Source organism: Myxocyprinus asiaticus, chromosome 31 (genome assembly GCF_019703515.2).
Source record: "Myxocyprinus asiaticus isolate MX2 ecotype Aquarium Trade chromosome 31, UBuf_Myxa_2, whole genome shotgun sequence".
Classification (NCBI taxonomy): domain Eukaryota; kingdom Metazoa; phylum Chordata; class Actinopteri; order Cypriniformes; family Catostomidae; genus Myxocyprinus; species Myxocyprinus asiaticus.
The window spans coordinates 3,936,148-3,952,660 of NC_059374.1; the positions used below are offsets into that span (position 1 = coordinate 3,936,148).

The following is a 16,513-nucleotide window of genomic DNA, read 5'->3' on the forward strand; positions in this document are numbered from 1 at the left end:
GGGTAGAGTTAGGTTTAGGGTTAAGGTTAATTGTGTAACTACATATGTAATTAAATGCAGGTACTTTAAATGTAAGTATAATGCAACAACACATACACTGATGAGCCAAAACATTACATTGGGCGCCCAAGGCTCATCAATGCACGAGGTCAACAAAGGCTATCCCGTCTGGTCCGAACCGACAGAAGGTCTAATGTGGCACAAGTCACCGAAAATTTTAATGATGGTTACGGAGGAATGTGTCACAACAAACAGTGCATTGCACCCTGCTGCATATGGGGCTGCGTAGCCACAGACCGGTCAGAGTGCCCATGATGACATCTGTCCACCATCGAAAGTGCCTACAGTGGGCACGCGATCGTCAGAACTGGACGTTGGAGCAGTGGAGGAAGGTAGTTTGGTCCGATGAGTCATGTTTTCTTTAATATCACATGGACGGCCGTGTAAGTGTGCACCATTTACCTGGGGGAGTGATGGCATCAGGATGTACTGTGGGAAGACGACAAGTTGGAGGAGGGAGTGTGATGTTCTGGGCAATGTTCTGCTGGGAGACACTGGGTCCGGCCATTCATGAGGATGTCAATTTGACATGTGCCATCTACCTAAACATCTTTGTAGACCAGATACACCCCTACATGGCAATGGTATTCCCTGATGGCAGTGGCCTCTTTCAGCAGGATAATGCACCCTGCCACACTGCACACATTGTTCGGGAATGGTTTGAGGAACATGATGAAGAGTTCAAGGTGTTACCATGGCCTCCAAATTCCCCAGATCTCAATCCGATTGAGTATCTGTGGGAAGTGCTGGATCGGCTCCACCTCGCATCTTACAGGACTTGAAGGATCTGCTGCTAATGTCTTAGTGCCAGATACCACAGGCAACAGACACCTTCAGGGGTCTTTTCGAGTCCATGCCTTGGCGGGTTGGCGCTGTTTTTAGCGGCACGCCGAGGACCAACAGCATATTAGGCAGAAGGTAATAATGTTTTGGCTCATCAGTGTAGGTACATAATAAGTGCATTGTATCAAATGTTGTAGGCAAAGACACCTAATATAAAGTGGGTCCAAATTTTTAATGTTAAGCTTAAACATTATGATTTTTATAGAAATCCTCAACGCTTCGGTTCAAGGTTAGTTTCGTGATGCTGTTTTATGATTCTAAATGTCTTTCCCATCAGCGATTGAGGATGATTATACTGGACCTAAACTTGAAGATGGGAAGGTCACACTGAAGTTCATGAAAGAATTAATGGAGTGGTTCAAAGACCAGAAGAAACTGCACAGAAAGTGTGCTTACCAGGTGAACGCTCTTAAAATACACACATGCATAAATGTGTAAAAATAACTACAAAACCCTGTTTATCACTTATGTATTATCTTTTAAAATTCCTCTCTTTCAGATGCTGATTCAAGTAAAAGAGGTTTTATCCAAACTTCCAAGCCTTGTTGAAATTACGTTAAAAGAGGTAAGAAAATGTAATTGATCATTATTTGTAATGATTATTACTATTCTAAGCATTCTATTTAAATAGACTTTTCTCAACAATTTGAATATTTTGTACGTAATTGTTGTGTAGTTTTTGTCCTCATAGTAATTTTAGTTAATGTAGAAATAATGTTCTTTCTGCTCATTTCTTTTGTGTATTAGACAGAGAAAATAACAATCTGTGGGGACACACATGGCCAATACTATGATCTGCTAAATATCTTTGAGTTGAATGGTTTGCCATCTCCAACTAATCCATATGTATCCTTTACCTCTCTGGTTTGTTGATGTTGTGTAATATCACTTGATATTTACAAGTATTTAAACATTTATACCTGTGAAGGAGCTGCTTTCTTGAAAATGAATATGACCAGGGCTGTCACGATTATGAAATTTGGCTGACGATTAATTGTCAAACAAATAATTGCGATTATGACAATTAAATGTCTGCTTTAGGGCTATGATGATTGTCTCTCTTAGGTCTTTCATGATTTATTGTCATATAAATTGTGATATTTCTTAAGGTGCAAGTGCGCTACATACACCTTAAGCCTTTTTTACATATTTAAAGGGTTAGTTCACCCAAAAATGAAAATTCTTTCATGATTTACTTTTAAGCCATCCCAGATGTGTATGACTTTCCAGCAGAACCGAGGTGAAGATTTGTATAAGCACATATCAGCTCTTTTTGTCCAAAAAATGCAAGTAAACAGGTGCCATCAGGCTGCTGACTGTTGGATGGTCCAAAAGGCATATTAAGGCAGCATAAAAGTATTCCGCACGTCTCCAGTCGATCAATTAATGTCGTCAGAAGCAAATTGATAGGTTTGTGTAAAAAAAAAATGGATAATTAAAACTTTATTAACTTTATCGCTTCCTGCCAGCAGTCGACACATCAGTGATGTAAGTGCAATGGCATGTTCACGTGAGAAGTTGGTAATGCGCCCTTTGTATACAACAGAGGAACGAATGTCACGCAAGAGTTAGGTCATTTCAAACAGTGAATCAAGCGCTGGCTGGAAGCAACAATTTGAATTTAAAAATGTTTTAATTATCGATTTGTTTCTTACACCAACCTATGGGTTTGCTTCAGAAGACATTAATTGATCGACTGGAGTCATGTGGATTACTTTTATGCTGCCTAAATATGACTTTTGGACCGTCAAACAGCCAGCAGCCTGATGGCACCCATTCACTTTCATTATATGGACAAAAAGAGCTGAAATGTGCTCTTTGGTTCTGCTGAAGAAGGAAAGTCATACACATCTGGGATTGCTTAAAGGTGAGTCAATCATGAGGGAATTTAGATTTTTAGGTGAACTAACCCTTTAACTTCAAATTTATGAATCAAATAATAAAATAGGAATATATGATTTCCTTTTAAGGCTTTAAAACTATATGAATGAAATGAAAATTAATGTTTTAAATACCAAAATATTTCTAAAGACTTAAAATATGTCTCTCTTTTTGGTCAACTTTAGTTTTGGTCAATTTTACATTTACACTGGTTTTTGGAACTCATTAAAAAAATTATTTATTTTAAAATAAAAATAAAAAAATATAATACACTATATATATATATATATATATATATATATATATATATGTGTGTGTGTGTGTGTTTATTATATTTATATTATATAATATTATTTTATACTATATAGGGCTGAAACGATTAATCGATGTTAGCGACAATAAAAAAAATTGTTCGTTGTCGAATAGTCGTTTGATCTCATTTAACGTAAATTGAGATCACATTAAACTAATGACACGTGAAAGCAGCACTGCAGCTCGCGCCTGACTGAGGAGAGGAAGAATTACACAGCTCACAGTCCAGATGCACAGTCCGATGTAGATCACAAAGTATGAGGGAATTATACAAAAATACCAAACAAGTAAATACAGAAGCATTCTAGTTGTGGAATAAGTGGAGCCTGAGTTCTTTAAAGGAAACACTGTGGCATTACATCTTTAATAAAGCTATAATGCATTAAATATAACTGCATTAAAGTTCAAATAATACGTAAATAACTACAAACTCTGAAACTGGCATTTCTCTGTGTGGTCAGCGCCTCTTCTATGAGTTACGTGAAGTGTCCCGATCTAAGGGGGAGAGATTGAAACTGCATCCGGCTGATGCACACTCTGTCATGGGGACGCTCATCCCTCGAGCGCGCACGCTTAATGCAGCTAGATTATAGCGTGATGGCTCAAGACTTATTAAATCATAATATATATCACTGTGCATTTCTTATCGTGAAGAAAATTGGCCATATGCAGCTTTATTAATAGGAGAGAGTTTGTTTTTTTGTGAGTTAAAGATGGACTGAAGTGAACAGAAAGGTGAGAGAGGGTAGTCTTCACCCCATTATTCACTGCAACAAAATGCGTTTTTGATTTGGGGTTTTTTGGCTTGTTTTCCAATATAAATATCGAAAAGTCCTTTAAAACAACATACATTTTCTTTAGCAGCTATCTGAGAATGTTGAATTTAATATTAATATTGAATCAAATATTTTTAAATATCTAAAAATCCTTTAAAAAAGATGCATTCACCTGAGAAGCGGCATATAAGATATTTAGACTTGCTTTTAAAGAATAGATCTTGAATATAAGTATATTTGTATATTGTATACACTTCTATACAAAATACACTTATATTTAAGATACATTCTCTTAAAGCAAGTCTAAATATCTTATATGCTGCTTCTCAAGTAAATGTATCTTGTTTTAAGGATTTTTAGACAATTTTAAATGGAAAACAAGACAAACACATTGATAACAATAGGATTTGTGTAGTGAATTTCTTTACTGAATTAAACTTAAAGTATTTTTTTCCTTTAATTCAGTGAATGTCATTTAGAGGTATTTTTAAAAGATGATTTCGTCCTCTTTATTGTTAGTAAGCACGTTTAATATAACCTTTTAAGTTGGGGCAAAAGCTGAATAATCGGTTAAGAGCTAATGATTAATCTTTGCAATAATCGCCGAATAGTCAAATAATCTTTCTAATAATCATTAGATTAGTCGATTATCAAAATAATCGTTAGTTGCAGCCCTAATACTATATTATGCAATTTTAAAAGTTTTCTGTCCTAATTTCAATTTCTACATTATTTTAATGCTCTATGGTTAAACCCACAGGCCCTTATTCTCATGAAGCAAAACCTTTGAGATTTCGTATCATAATATTATCACTCCACAGAAATAGATAAGCGTGCGTCGTCTACTCTGTGTCACTGTTTGTAATTAACACTGCGTGTATGAACCCACTGTGATCAAGAACATTTGCCGTTATACAATCGTTTAAAGTGAAGTCGGAGTTCACTATTCAAGTTTGAAAGTTTAAATCGAGCCTCTGTTGAAGGCCGCATGCATCAGAGTGCTTAAAGGCACTTCACACGCTCTTCCGGACAGGAGCTGATCTGGTTGGCTTAAAATGTCCTTATTTGGGCATTAAAATGTGATTGGAATTTGAAAAGCACAATAATTGCGGTTATCTCAAATCAGACAATTTCCAAGATCAGACAGTTATTTAATAATCACAACAGGCCTAAATATGACATTTCTATGAATTGTGCAAACAGAGCCTGAATCACAATATGAAAAAAATATTGTGATAAATGTTGTTGGTCATATTGCCCACCCCTAGTTTATCATGAGATTGTAAACATATACAATATTATTTATGAATTATTGTAATCTTTTTTTTTAAATATGGTGGGGTGGGGTACTGGTTGTTAAATGAGGCAGATATTTTGTAATTGGTCCACTGTATGTGCATACGGTGAGCTTTTAAATTTGGGTGTAAAAAATGCAGGTGGCAGCCAAAATATGTAGCAGAGCTAGAACAGTTAATTCTAATATTCATTAAATTGATTCATTTATTAATAATTATAATAAACAACTAGTCTAATTGTGGGCCAACACCTTGGCGCATTAATATAGAATTCAGTTAATGTGCAGTTACAGGTGTGTGAATATCAGCTATTGTACAACCGCATCAAGCATGGCTCACCCAGTCTGATTGTAGCATCAAAATGTTTTTTTTACATCCTTTTTACCCCCACATTTTGTTCATGCAGCATCAGTAAATTAGCCTTGACTGTCTGGTGCCAGCTGTTCAACGGTGATTTTGTGGACCGCGGCTCTTTCTCTGTAGAAGTAATTCTCGTACTCTTCGGCTTCAAGCTGCTCTATCCAGAACACTTCCACCTGCTACGGGGTGAGGATGCACCAAAGACTTTTCCAGCAGCATTGCCAAAAACTTTGTGTTTTTGTGTGCAGGTTAAATTGGATCAGTATTTGACATAATGTTTGATGTTTCATGAAGGGAACCACGAGACAGATAACATGAATCAGATGTACGGGTTTGAGGGCGAGGTGAAAGCGAAGTACACTGCTCAGATGTTCCAGCTATTCAGTGAGGTCTTCCAGTGGCTTCCTCTCACACAGTGCATCAACAACAAAGTCCTGGTAAGACACACTGCATAAAGGAAAAATTATTACTGCACAATGTCATAACTTGTACCTCTAAATTAAAAATGTGAATTTAAAAGACACACTGCATAGCACATTCTACTGTAGACACTGTACCCCCTTTACACCTGGTATTAACATGCGTTTTTGGCGATTAATCGGGTAGCATTTGACAACTGGCTGGTAAATATTTAGATTTCACTCACCAGTGATTGTGTAGTTTAGTGGTGGAGTGTTCAGCAGCAAGATCCTTCACTGCATGTTGACAGTTGCTCCGCGTGTCCAAAGACGAGATCCACACGACCCGTTTGTCCTGAGGAAAGTCTCTTTTAATACCCTTCATGTTCTCTACAGTCAGTTGTTGAATAAAAAGAAAAAATAAACATTTTAATTGCAATCAGGCATAGAACAGATGAGATAAAGCCATTTGAGTCCTCTCTCATTAATATGTGTTCATCTACAAACACTCTTTATAGAAATGCCAGTTTCGTTAAAGAGACATTACCGGTTTTAGCATGTATTCAACAAATCAATGTAAAAACTTGTAAATAGTAAGAAGTATGCAATTAAACAATAATATATGAAATAAAATATCTTATTTATTGATTGAATACGTGGATTTGTTCATTTTTTAAAAGCCAATATGTGGCCAAAATAATGAAAATGAATAAAATACAATTAGTACAATTAATATTTTAGTAATATACCTAGATAGAAGGTCCCCTGTATAATTAACAGCATTAGCTGGGAGAGAATTTATTTCATATATACACCGATCAGCCACAACATTAAAACCACCTGCCTAATATTGTGTAGGTCCCCCTTGTGCCACCAAAACAGCGCCAACCAGCATCTCAGAAAAGCATTCTGAGATGCTGTTCTTCTCACCACAGTTGTACAGAGAGGTTGTCTGAGTTACCGTAGACTTTGTCAGTTCGAACCAGTCTGGCCATTCTCCACAGAACTGCAGCTCACTGGATGTTTGTTGTTTTTGGCACCATTCAGAGTAAATTCTAGAGACTGTTGTGCATGAAAATCCCAGGAGATCAGCAGTTACAGAAATACTCTAACCAGCCCATCTGGCCTGTCCAGTTCCCCACGGCCGCCAATGAGCCTGTCCAGTTCCCCACGGCCGCCAATGAGCCTGTCCAGTTCCCCGCAGCCATCGACGAACCTGTCCCGTTGCCCACTCTGATCCCTCGCCAGAGGCCACCGCACAGTCTGTCCAATCTCCAGCGGCCGCCGCTCAGTCTGACTGCATCCAGCTTTCTACAGTCATCACTCAACCTTTCCAGTTCCCTGTGGCCATCGTCAAACCTGTCCAGTCAGTCTCCATGCCAGCGGCTGCCATCCTGTCTGACCGCTCACCAGCGGCTGCTGTCTGTTTGACCCATGTTCAGCGGCCGCCGCTCAGTCTGACCCTTTCTCAGTGGTTGCTGCTAAGCCTGTCCAGTCCCCAGTGGCTGCCACTCACCCAGTCCAGTTTCCAGCGGCCGCTACCCAGACTGACCCCTCATGAGTGCCCACTGTCCAGTTCCCTGTGGTCGCCACCCAGTCTGTCCTGTTCCCAGGGGCCGCCACTCAGACTGATCGCTAACCAGCGGCCACCGCCCAGTCAGTCCAGTTCCTTGCGGCTGCCACTCAAACTGTCCAGTCCCCAGCAGCCGCCAATGTCCAGTCAGACTCTGTTCACGTCCCAGTGGCTACTCGCATCCAGTCGGACCATGTCCAGCTCCTAGCAGCCACAACTGACCTCACCATCTGTCCAGCGGCTGCCACCGATGACCCCATCTGCTCAGCGGCCACCTCTGACCTCTGCCAGGCAGCTACCATGGACCTCACTGACTTCTGACCAGCAGCCACCATGGACCTCACTGACCTCTATCCAGTGGCCACCACGGACCTCACTGACATCCACCCAGCGATCGCCAAAGACCCCACCAACCTGTTCCCTGCGGCTGCCAATGTTCAGTCTGCCCAGCTCCCTATGGTCACCATTGTCCAGTCTGTCCAATCCCCTCTGGATGCCAACCAATCTGTCCAGCCCTCTGCTGTCCTCACCCAATCTTCTCTTATTCCCTGCAGCCGCCAAGCCTGACCCATTATTGTTCCAAGCGACCCAGTCCCTTCCTCTACCACCATCAGCTCACTCTCCACCTCTCCTGTGGTTAGCAAGCCAGTCCTGTCATCCTCTGGTCTTCATTATCTGCACATCACATCACCCTCCGGTTCCGCCTCGATTCCCTGGTCTCCCCCACCCACCCAATCTGGTCTGTCATCTGCCCCTCAGCCTGGTCCATTCTATTCCCCTGGTCTCCGCCACCCACCCCCTCCTCGATCTGTCTTCTGTCCTTCTGGTCCTTTACCCCCTGCCTGGTCCAGTCCATTCGTCCTGCTTGTTGTGGACGCCAGGAGGCGTCCGTCGAGGGTGGGGGGTACTGTCATGATCCCGCTCTGTTTGCTCTGTGGTTCTGTCTGTTTTCTGTCTGTGTGTGTTTGTCGTGTGTATTAGCAATTGGCTGTGTCTGTGTTTGTGTTAGCCATGCTCTCTCCTGGCCCCGCCGCATCATTCCCTCTGGCCTCACCCTCTTGTCTAGTCCTCGTCATGTTAATTGCCATCACCTGTTCCTCATGTACTTTGCATCTATATATTGTGCCCTCTTCCCTTTTGTATTTGTCAGATCGGTTTATGAGTTGGTTTGTTTGTTCCTGTCATGTTCCTGTTTATATCTTTTTCTAGTTTATGTTTTGTTTGTTTCCTCTCCCCCGTGAGAGTTTTGTTTTTCTTGTTTGTTTTCTGTTGTTTAATAAAATAATTTATTTTTCACTCATTCGTGCATTTGGGTTCTCATTCCTGTTAAATCTGTGACAGACTTGTTCTGTTATGTAATTATTTTATATATATATATATATATATATATATATATATATATATATATATATATATATATATAAATATATTATTTAGAGGTCAGCCGATTGGGAATTTTGCCGTTACAGATAACTGAGGTGGGTAGAAAAGGGCAATAACCTATTTTATAGTGTATATAATTCACCAGATGAGGGTTTTTTTATTATTCAGGAGATATGAAGATGGAGACTGTAAAGTTGCATTTTTCTTTTTTTTGCATGCCCTCAATTTTTTGCTTTTTTGTTTTTATTATTATTAAAACAACAAAATATGCATTGCAGTGAGGATATAAAAATGGAGGAATATTGTCAATGATGACCAATTTAGACAGCAAATATACTGCACCTGGGAAGGTCGTGAGCCACGTGGCAAAAATAGGTTCGGCACCGAAACCATCCACTTACTGCCACATCTGGGATGCTTCTGGGACACGTCACCTCGCGACTCATGCTTGCAATGTGAAGGGTGTAATCTGTTAACATGGGCACTGAAATGAAAATGCGCTGCTCACGCCCCGCTTATGGAGGATATGTGAAACCGACCTTAGAATTCCGACTTTCCCACTTGTAAATATGACTTCGCTTGGTCATTCATGTGTTCGGAACGAATAATTATGATATTTCCGACTCCACTTGTAGGGCACGATAACCACAAGGTGTCAGTGATTTTGTTTTAATATTTTACCTCCATAGGCTGCAGTCCTACCTCCAGCACCATCCACGGGGAAAAAAATATCAGCAAATTATCATTGTTGATTTTTGCGGACAACCTATAGTGCCACAATCAGCTATCGTGCCGATCAATCCCTCGACCTCTATTATTTTTATCTGTCAAAATGAAAGGAAGCATTTTGAATGTGATGTCAGTGGTTTTAAAATATGGTAAATTACTGAATCTTTGGTTGAACCAACCTCTGATTAATATGTAAGGGGCTTTTTTCATTTTGTGTGGTTAATTGTGATCAGACCTCTATCCGATCATGTTGAAACACATTGGAATGTAAGGTGCCATTCAGCTAAAGAATATCCAGATACTGTATGGATATGAAACGCATGTTGTTTTCTGAGTATACTCCTCTGACTGTAAGCAAATACAAACATGTTCGACGCATACCCACTACATCTACTTTGTGATACTCTTTCAGTATAGTCAATGGCCGGCACATAAGCCGACGCGGCGTACAGGCGAGGAACGTGTCAGACAACCGAAGTATACTCCGTCCTTTATTGAGAGGTGTAAAGGGGCCTTAAAGGGTTAGTTCACCCAATAATGAAAATTCTCTGATGATTTACTTACACATCTGGGATGGCTTAAAGGTATGACTTTCCTTCTTCAGCAGAACTGAAGTGAAGATTTTTATTAGCACATTTCAGCTCTTTTTGTCCATACAATGCAAGTAAACGGGTGCCATCAGGCTGCTGGCTGTTTGATGGTCCAAAAGGCATATTAAGGCAGCTTAAAAGTAATCCAAATGACTCACGAAACAAATCGATAATAAAAATGTTTTTATCTTTAAATCGTTTCTTCCCCCAATGCTGGATTGCTGTTTGAAATGACCTAACTCTTGCATGACGTTCGTTCCTCTGTTGTATACAAAGCGCGCGCTTCCGACTTTTTGCGTGAACGTGTCGTTGTGCTTACGTCATGCTACAGCAATTTGATGTGTCAACTGCTGGCAGGAAGCAATTTTTTTTTTTACATTTATAAAGTTTTAATTATCGATTTATTTTTTACACAAACCTATCGATTTGCTTCAGAAGTCATTAATTGATCGACTGGAGTCATGTGGATTACTTTTATGCTGCCTAAATGTGCCTTTTGGACCATCAAACAGCCAGCAGCCTGATGGCACCTGTTTACTTGCATTGTATGGACAAACAGAGCTTAAATGTGCTTATAAAAATCTTCACTTCGGTTCTGCTGAAGAAGGAAAGTATTACACATCTGGTATGACTTAAAAGTGAGTCAATCATGTGAGGATTTTCATTTTTAGGCAAACTAACTCATTAATTCTTTGTGATTTTGACTAATGTGTTGAGTATAATTTGAATTGTGTTTCAGGTGATGCATGGAGGACTGTTTAGTGAGGATGGTGTGACTTTAGATGACATTAGAAAGATCGACAGGAACCGACAGCCTCCAGACTCAGGTAAGACATACTTAGTATCCCAAAATGAATGTTGTTGAACTTTTATACATTTTTTGATACATTGTTGTTTGTAATATGTCCAAAATGTTTGTTGCAGGTCCGATGTGTGATCTGCTGTGGTCGGATCCTCAGCCGCAGGTCAGTTTCTTTTACATTTCAGCATTCACAGCTCTACTCCGTATCTGCGTTTGATTGACACATGTTCTCTTCTTCCAGAACGGGCGCTCCATTAGTAAACGGGGCGTGAGCTGTCAGTTTGGGCCTGATGTCACAGAGCGCTTTCTGGAACAGAATAAACTGCAGTATATAGTGCGCAGTCATGAGGTCAAAGCTGAGGGTTATGAGGTCACTCACTCAGGGAAGTGCATCACCGTTTTCTCAGCACCAAACTACTGGTACACAAATAACTTTTTTCTATTTATTTATTGTCTTTATTAGCACAACACAATATACAGTACCAGAATTCAAACGTTTATAATAACAAAGGAATGGAACACTGAAACAAATTCAGTCAAGCGTCCAAACTTTTGACTGGTTCTGTATAAATACGACATGCACTTTGGGCAACATCCTTTGTTTTTGGAACAACATTCCTGTCAACCATTTAACATTTCTGTCCTTTCATATTCCTAGCCCAAATCTTTTCTCATAATCATTCAGCAGTGACTGGTTAATATTGAGGACAGGGAGGGAATTTATTTTCTAAATAATTTTATAGTTGCATTCCCTTGCAATAACTTTTGCATTTCCTCTTATTTTTGGTTCCCTTACAATCATTTTTGCTTTCCCTTGCAATTATTTTTTGCGTTCTCTCGCAAATAATGTTTGTTTCCCTTATAAGTTGTGCATGTCCTCGCAACTATTTTTTGTTTCCTTGCACTAAGCTTTGTTTTCCCTCGCAATAATATTTGGTTTGCTTGCAATTAGTTTTGAGTTACCTGGCAATTAGTTTTGGTTCCCTAGCAACACGTTTTGCATTCCCTCGCCATAATATGTGGCTCCCTTGCAATAACTTTTGTGTTCCCTTGTAATAATATTTGGTTCCTTTGCAGTGCATTTTTCATTTCCTCACAATAATTTCCTCACAACTATTTTAGTTCCCTGACGATAAGTTTTGTTCCCTCGCAATTATTTTTGGTTCTCTTGCAACACGCTTTGCGTTCCCTCGCAAATATTTTTAGTTCCCTTGCAAGATGTTTTGCATTCCCTCACAATAATTTTTGGTTCCCTCACAATAAGTTGTGTGTTCCCTCACAGTTATTTTTGGTTCCCTTGCAACCTGTTTTGCATTCCCTTGCAGTTAGTTTTAGTTCCCTGGCAATTAGTTTTGGTTCCCAAGCAACACGTTTTGCATTCCCTCGCAATAATATGTGGCTCCCTTCAATAACTTTTGTGTTCCCTTGTAATAATATTTGGTTCCTTCGCAATACATTTTTCATTTCCTCACAATAATTTCCTCACAACTATTGTTCCCTGACAGTACGTTTTGCATTCCCTCTCAATTATTTTTGGTTCCCTTGCAACACGCTTTGCGTTCCCTTGCAAATATTTTTAGTTCCCTCGCAAGATGTTTTGCGTTCCCTTGCAATTAGTTCTGTGTTTCTTCACAATAAGTTTTGCATTCCCTCAAAATTATTTTGGTTCCCTTCCTACACGCTTTGTGTTCCCTCACAAATATTTTTACTTCCCTCGCAACATGTTTTGCATTCCCTTACAATGAGTTGTTCGTTCCTTCGCCGTTATTTTTGGTTCCCTTGCAATTGGTTTTGCATTTCCTTGCAGTCTGTTTTGTGTTCCTTTGCAATTAGTTTTGGTTTCCTTGCAACACGTTTAGCATCTCCTCGCAATAATATTTGGTTCCTTCACAATACATTTTTCATTTCCTCACAACTATTTTTAGCATCCTGACAATAAGTTTTGCATTCCCCCACTATAATTTTTAGTTCCTTCGCAATACATTTTTCATTTCCTCACAATAAGTTTTGCATTCCCTTGCAATTCTTTTTGGTTCCCTCATAATAAGTTTGTTTAGTTGAACTATGGTATTTGAAGTAAAACCATAGTATTAGGTAGAAGCCATGGTGTTACTAAAATTGTAGTAACCATGTTTTTTGGCATGTTTTTTATTTTATTACCATAACTTTGGTTTGAAATATGGTTAAAATATTGTTACTTTAGTAAAACCATGGTTTACTTTTGGAAGGGATGGATAAAGGCATTGCGAGGGAATGCAAAACTATTTCAGACAATCCATATTCCATCTCACTTTTCACGAATGAAAGCAAAGCTGTGAGGGATAGACACGAAGACATGATGTTAAACAGTCCAACCCATTTAACAGACTGTACATCTCTCCCTCACAGCCTCGCTTTCATTCCTGTCAAAAATTAAATAAACCACTACTCTGAATAAGTTCCATTACCTACATAAGTCATTTATTAATTTCAGTAATGCTGTTGCTCCATTTTAATTGTTTAAAGTCATCAGTAATTTTTACACAATCGTAAATTGGGATAATTCTTCCACCCCCCTTGCTGAATGTGTTTGACTCCATTGCAGAACTGAACCAATGACATGCCCCCTTACGTTCAATCATTGTCTTTCAGCAGATCCTTGTTCACCTACAAGATCCCTCATTTGTTCAGTTTGTTCAAAGACAACATGTCCCAGTTCTGAGTTCAGACTTTGAATGCAAGAAAAAAACATTAATGCAGTCACAAAAAAGAGACTTCTGTGTAGGAGAAATGATTTGTTCACTTAAAAGGTTAATTTATTCACAACTTTTTCCTGGGGGGGGGCGGGGTTCTCTCTAGTGACCAGATGGGTAACAAAGGAGCTTACATTCACCTCAGGGGATCAGACCTCAAGCCAGAGTTCCACCAGTTTAATGCTGTGGTAAGTGACTTGACACTTTTATATTTTCTTACAAGGACAGACGGCTTGTGTTTTTTCCCTCATATTTGGCTACCTAACCATACCCTCATAGATCCTCATATCTATTACTGTAATAAATGCAGCCTAAAAATGGGTTTTTCTGTCTCTCCTCAGCCTCATCCAAATGTCAAGCCGATGGCATATGCTAACTCTCTCATGCAGCTGGGGATGATGTAGTTGCTCCACTCTCAAGTCCACACCAATCTCTCCACATTCACACATACACACACACATTCTACTCATCTCTGTGTCGAACAAAATATTTCTTCCTCTTATACATGCACAAAATTTTACAGTATTCAACATACCTGTGGCTCTGTTGATTTCTTTCTGAAACACGTACAGAGTCATAAGTTGACGACGCCTTGACCTCAAAAAAGGAAATAGGAATGTCAGATTCCACTTGCCCACTAATGGATCTCCCCCTCATCATTAATGATAGACCTGAACTGATTATATGTTTGGCAGTATGATACAGGAGCTGATTTGTACCGAAGAATGTGCAAATATATACAACACACCCCAAAGTAAAAGTGTTGATGTAGAATTGGATTAAAAATTGAGTTTAAAAATAGTGATCAGCACATTTACTTTAAAGAATTAGTTCACCCATCTCATCATTTACTCACCCTCATGCCATCCCAGATGTGTATGACATTCTTTCTTCTGCTGAACACAAACGAAGATTTGTATAAGAATCAGTATCAGTTCTGGAGGTCCATACAATGCAAGTTAATGGTGACCAGCACTTTGAAACTCAAAAAAGCACATAAAGGCATCATAAAAGTAATCCATAAGACTCCAGTGGTTAAATCCATATCTTCAGAAGCGATATGATAGGTGTGGGTGAGAAACAAATCAATATTTAAATCTCCACTTTCACATTCTTCTTTGGTTTTTGGCAATTCACATTATTCGTGCATATCGCCACCTACTGGGCAGGGTGGAGAATTTATAGTAAAAAAAAAAGGATTTAAAAATTGAACTGTTTCTCACCCATACCTATCATATCACTTCTGAAGATGTGGATTAAACACCTGGAGTTGTATTTATTACTTTTATGCTGCCTTTGTGTGCTTTGTGAGCTTCAGTGTTTCGGACTCTGTTGACTTGCATTGTATGGACCTACAGAGCTGAGATATTCTTCTAAAAATCTTTGTTTGTGTTCAGCAGAAGAAAGAAAGTCATACACATCTGGGATGGCGTGAGGGTGAGTAAATAATGAGAGAATTTTCATTCCTTTGTGTTCTACTTAGCGCGCCCGGATCTAATGTCCAATGTTGTGAAGTTTGGAGTAAGAAATGTCATTTTAATACTGTAGCAGTTAAAGTGTTGTACGTGTCATATCAAAAACATTACAAAGCCAGTTTTCTTTTCATAAAAAAGCCAGTTTTCCAATTTTCATAAGCTCCACATGGAAACATTAACTTTAGTATCTATCTTGCAGTCAAACTTTCTGTTTGACCTGAACGTGATAAATGTCACTCAACAAATGTACAAACTTTAGGTATATGTATGACTTTAGAAAATTACTTCAAACACTCTTTCGGCTTTCCCTCTCAGCATGGGGAAAGTACAGTATTGTGAAGCTATGTAACCATTTAGTGTACTCCGTTTTGTAGGCAGCTCCTACACGCCTTTTTCCCAAAATGCTTGACTGAAATGAAATGCACTGGAGATTCTGTACAACCCTTGTACCTTCCACTGTATGTTTGTCTAGCGGATCCCTTGTCCTTTGTGTGGACTCAAATTACGACAGCAGAACTCTTTAAATGCAGAGCAGCCATGTCCCATGCCCATGACTTTTTAGAGAATATTATATACACCAACGTGTATATGTGTGTGTGTATATATATATATATATATATATATATATATATATATATATATATATATATACATACTGTATCATTAAAATTTCAGTGTACATGTTTGGGGGGGAAAAAAGTTATTGAATAAAAAAAGACACCAGTCCAATAATCTAAAATGTGGTCATATCTTTAATTGTGGATGATATTTTTGTTTTATTTAGTTGACTTGAGTTGCACCAGCAGTAACAGGTTTGTATCATCAGCGTTGGCTGCAGCTGATAAGAACGAATGTTTAAATAAGTAAGGACTGAATGAGAAAACATGCAGTTTTATATTTCTCAATAATGCACAACAGGCATCATGTCTGGCAGACAGTTTTAAATAAAAATTGAAAATGTATGAAACTGGTGTTGAATTTTTTCTTATTTAATTTTTTTACCAATCTTTCACCAACATTTGAAGTGTGTGAGCAGTGATGTCTCTGATTATATCATCCAGCTGACTGTCTGAGATGCAATCAAAATTTGTAACTAATCTAAACACTGCTCACCTTTGAGAAAGGGTTGATAAACCGATGTCCAGAATATTTGCAATAGAAACTCATGACATCCCAGTTGCCCTCAACTGGCAAAGCTTTTCTGCAGTTACCTAGAAAGCAATATTCTAAAAGCTGGATTGTGATATGATTTCATACATAAAGACAGGACCTTTATATATATATATATATATATATATATATAT

At 38.8% G+C, this 16,513-nt stretch overlaps 1 protein-coding gene across 1 annotated transcript in view; it reads left to right on the forward strand.

Annotated features, from left to right (window-relative positions):
• The window catches only part of LOC127422272 (serine/threonine-protein phosphatase 5), a 35,816-nt gene extending 19,510 nt beyond the window's left edge, over nucleotides 1–16,306 (forward strand). The window contains exons 4-13 of the mRNA XM_051665674.1: nucleotides 1,181–1,302; nucleotides 1,403–1,468; nucleotides 1,651–1,749; nucleotides 5,608–5,713; nucleotides 5,822–5,964; nucleotides 10,940–11,027; nucleotides 11,125–11,165; nucleotides 11,244–11,422; nucleotides 13,841–13,922; nucleotides 14,076–16,306. Of these exons, the coding sequence (XP_051521634.1) occupies nucleotides 1,181–1,302; nucleotides 1,403–1,468; nucleotides 1,651–1,749; nucleotides 5,608–5,713; nucleotides 5,822–5,964; nucleotides 10,940–11,027; nucleotides 11,125–11,165; nucleotides 11,244–11,422; nucleotides 13,841–13,922; nucleotides 14,076–14,138 (989 nt within the window). The 3' untranslated portion in view covers nucleotides 14,139–16,306. The remainder of the gene's footprint in view (nucleotides 1–1,180; nucleotides 1,303–1,402; nucleotides 1,469–1,650; nucleotides 1,750–5,607; nucleotides 5,714–5,821; nucleotides 5,965–10,939; nucleotides 11,028–11,124; nucleotides 11,166–11,243; nucleotides 11,423–13,840; nucleotides 13,923–14,075) is intronic.
• The last annotated feature ends 207 nt before the right edge of the window (nucleotides 16,307–16,513 follow it).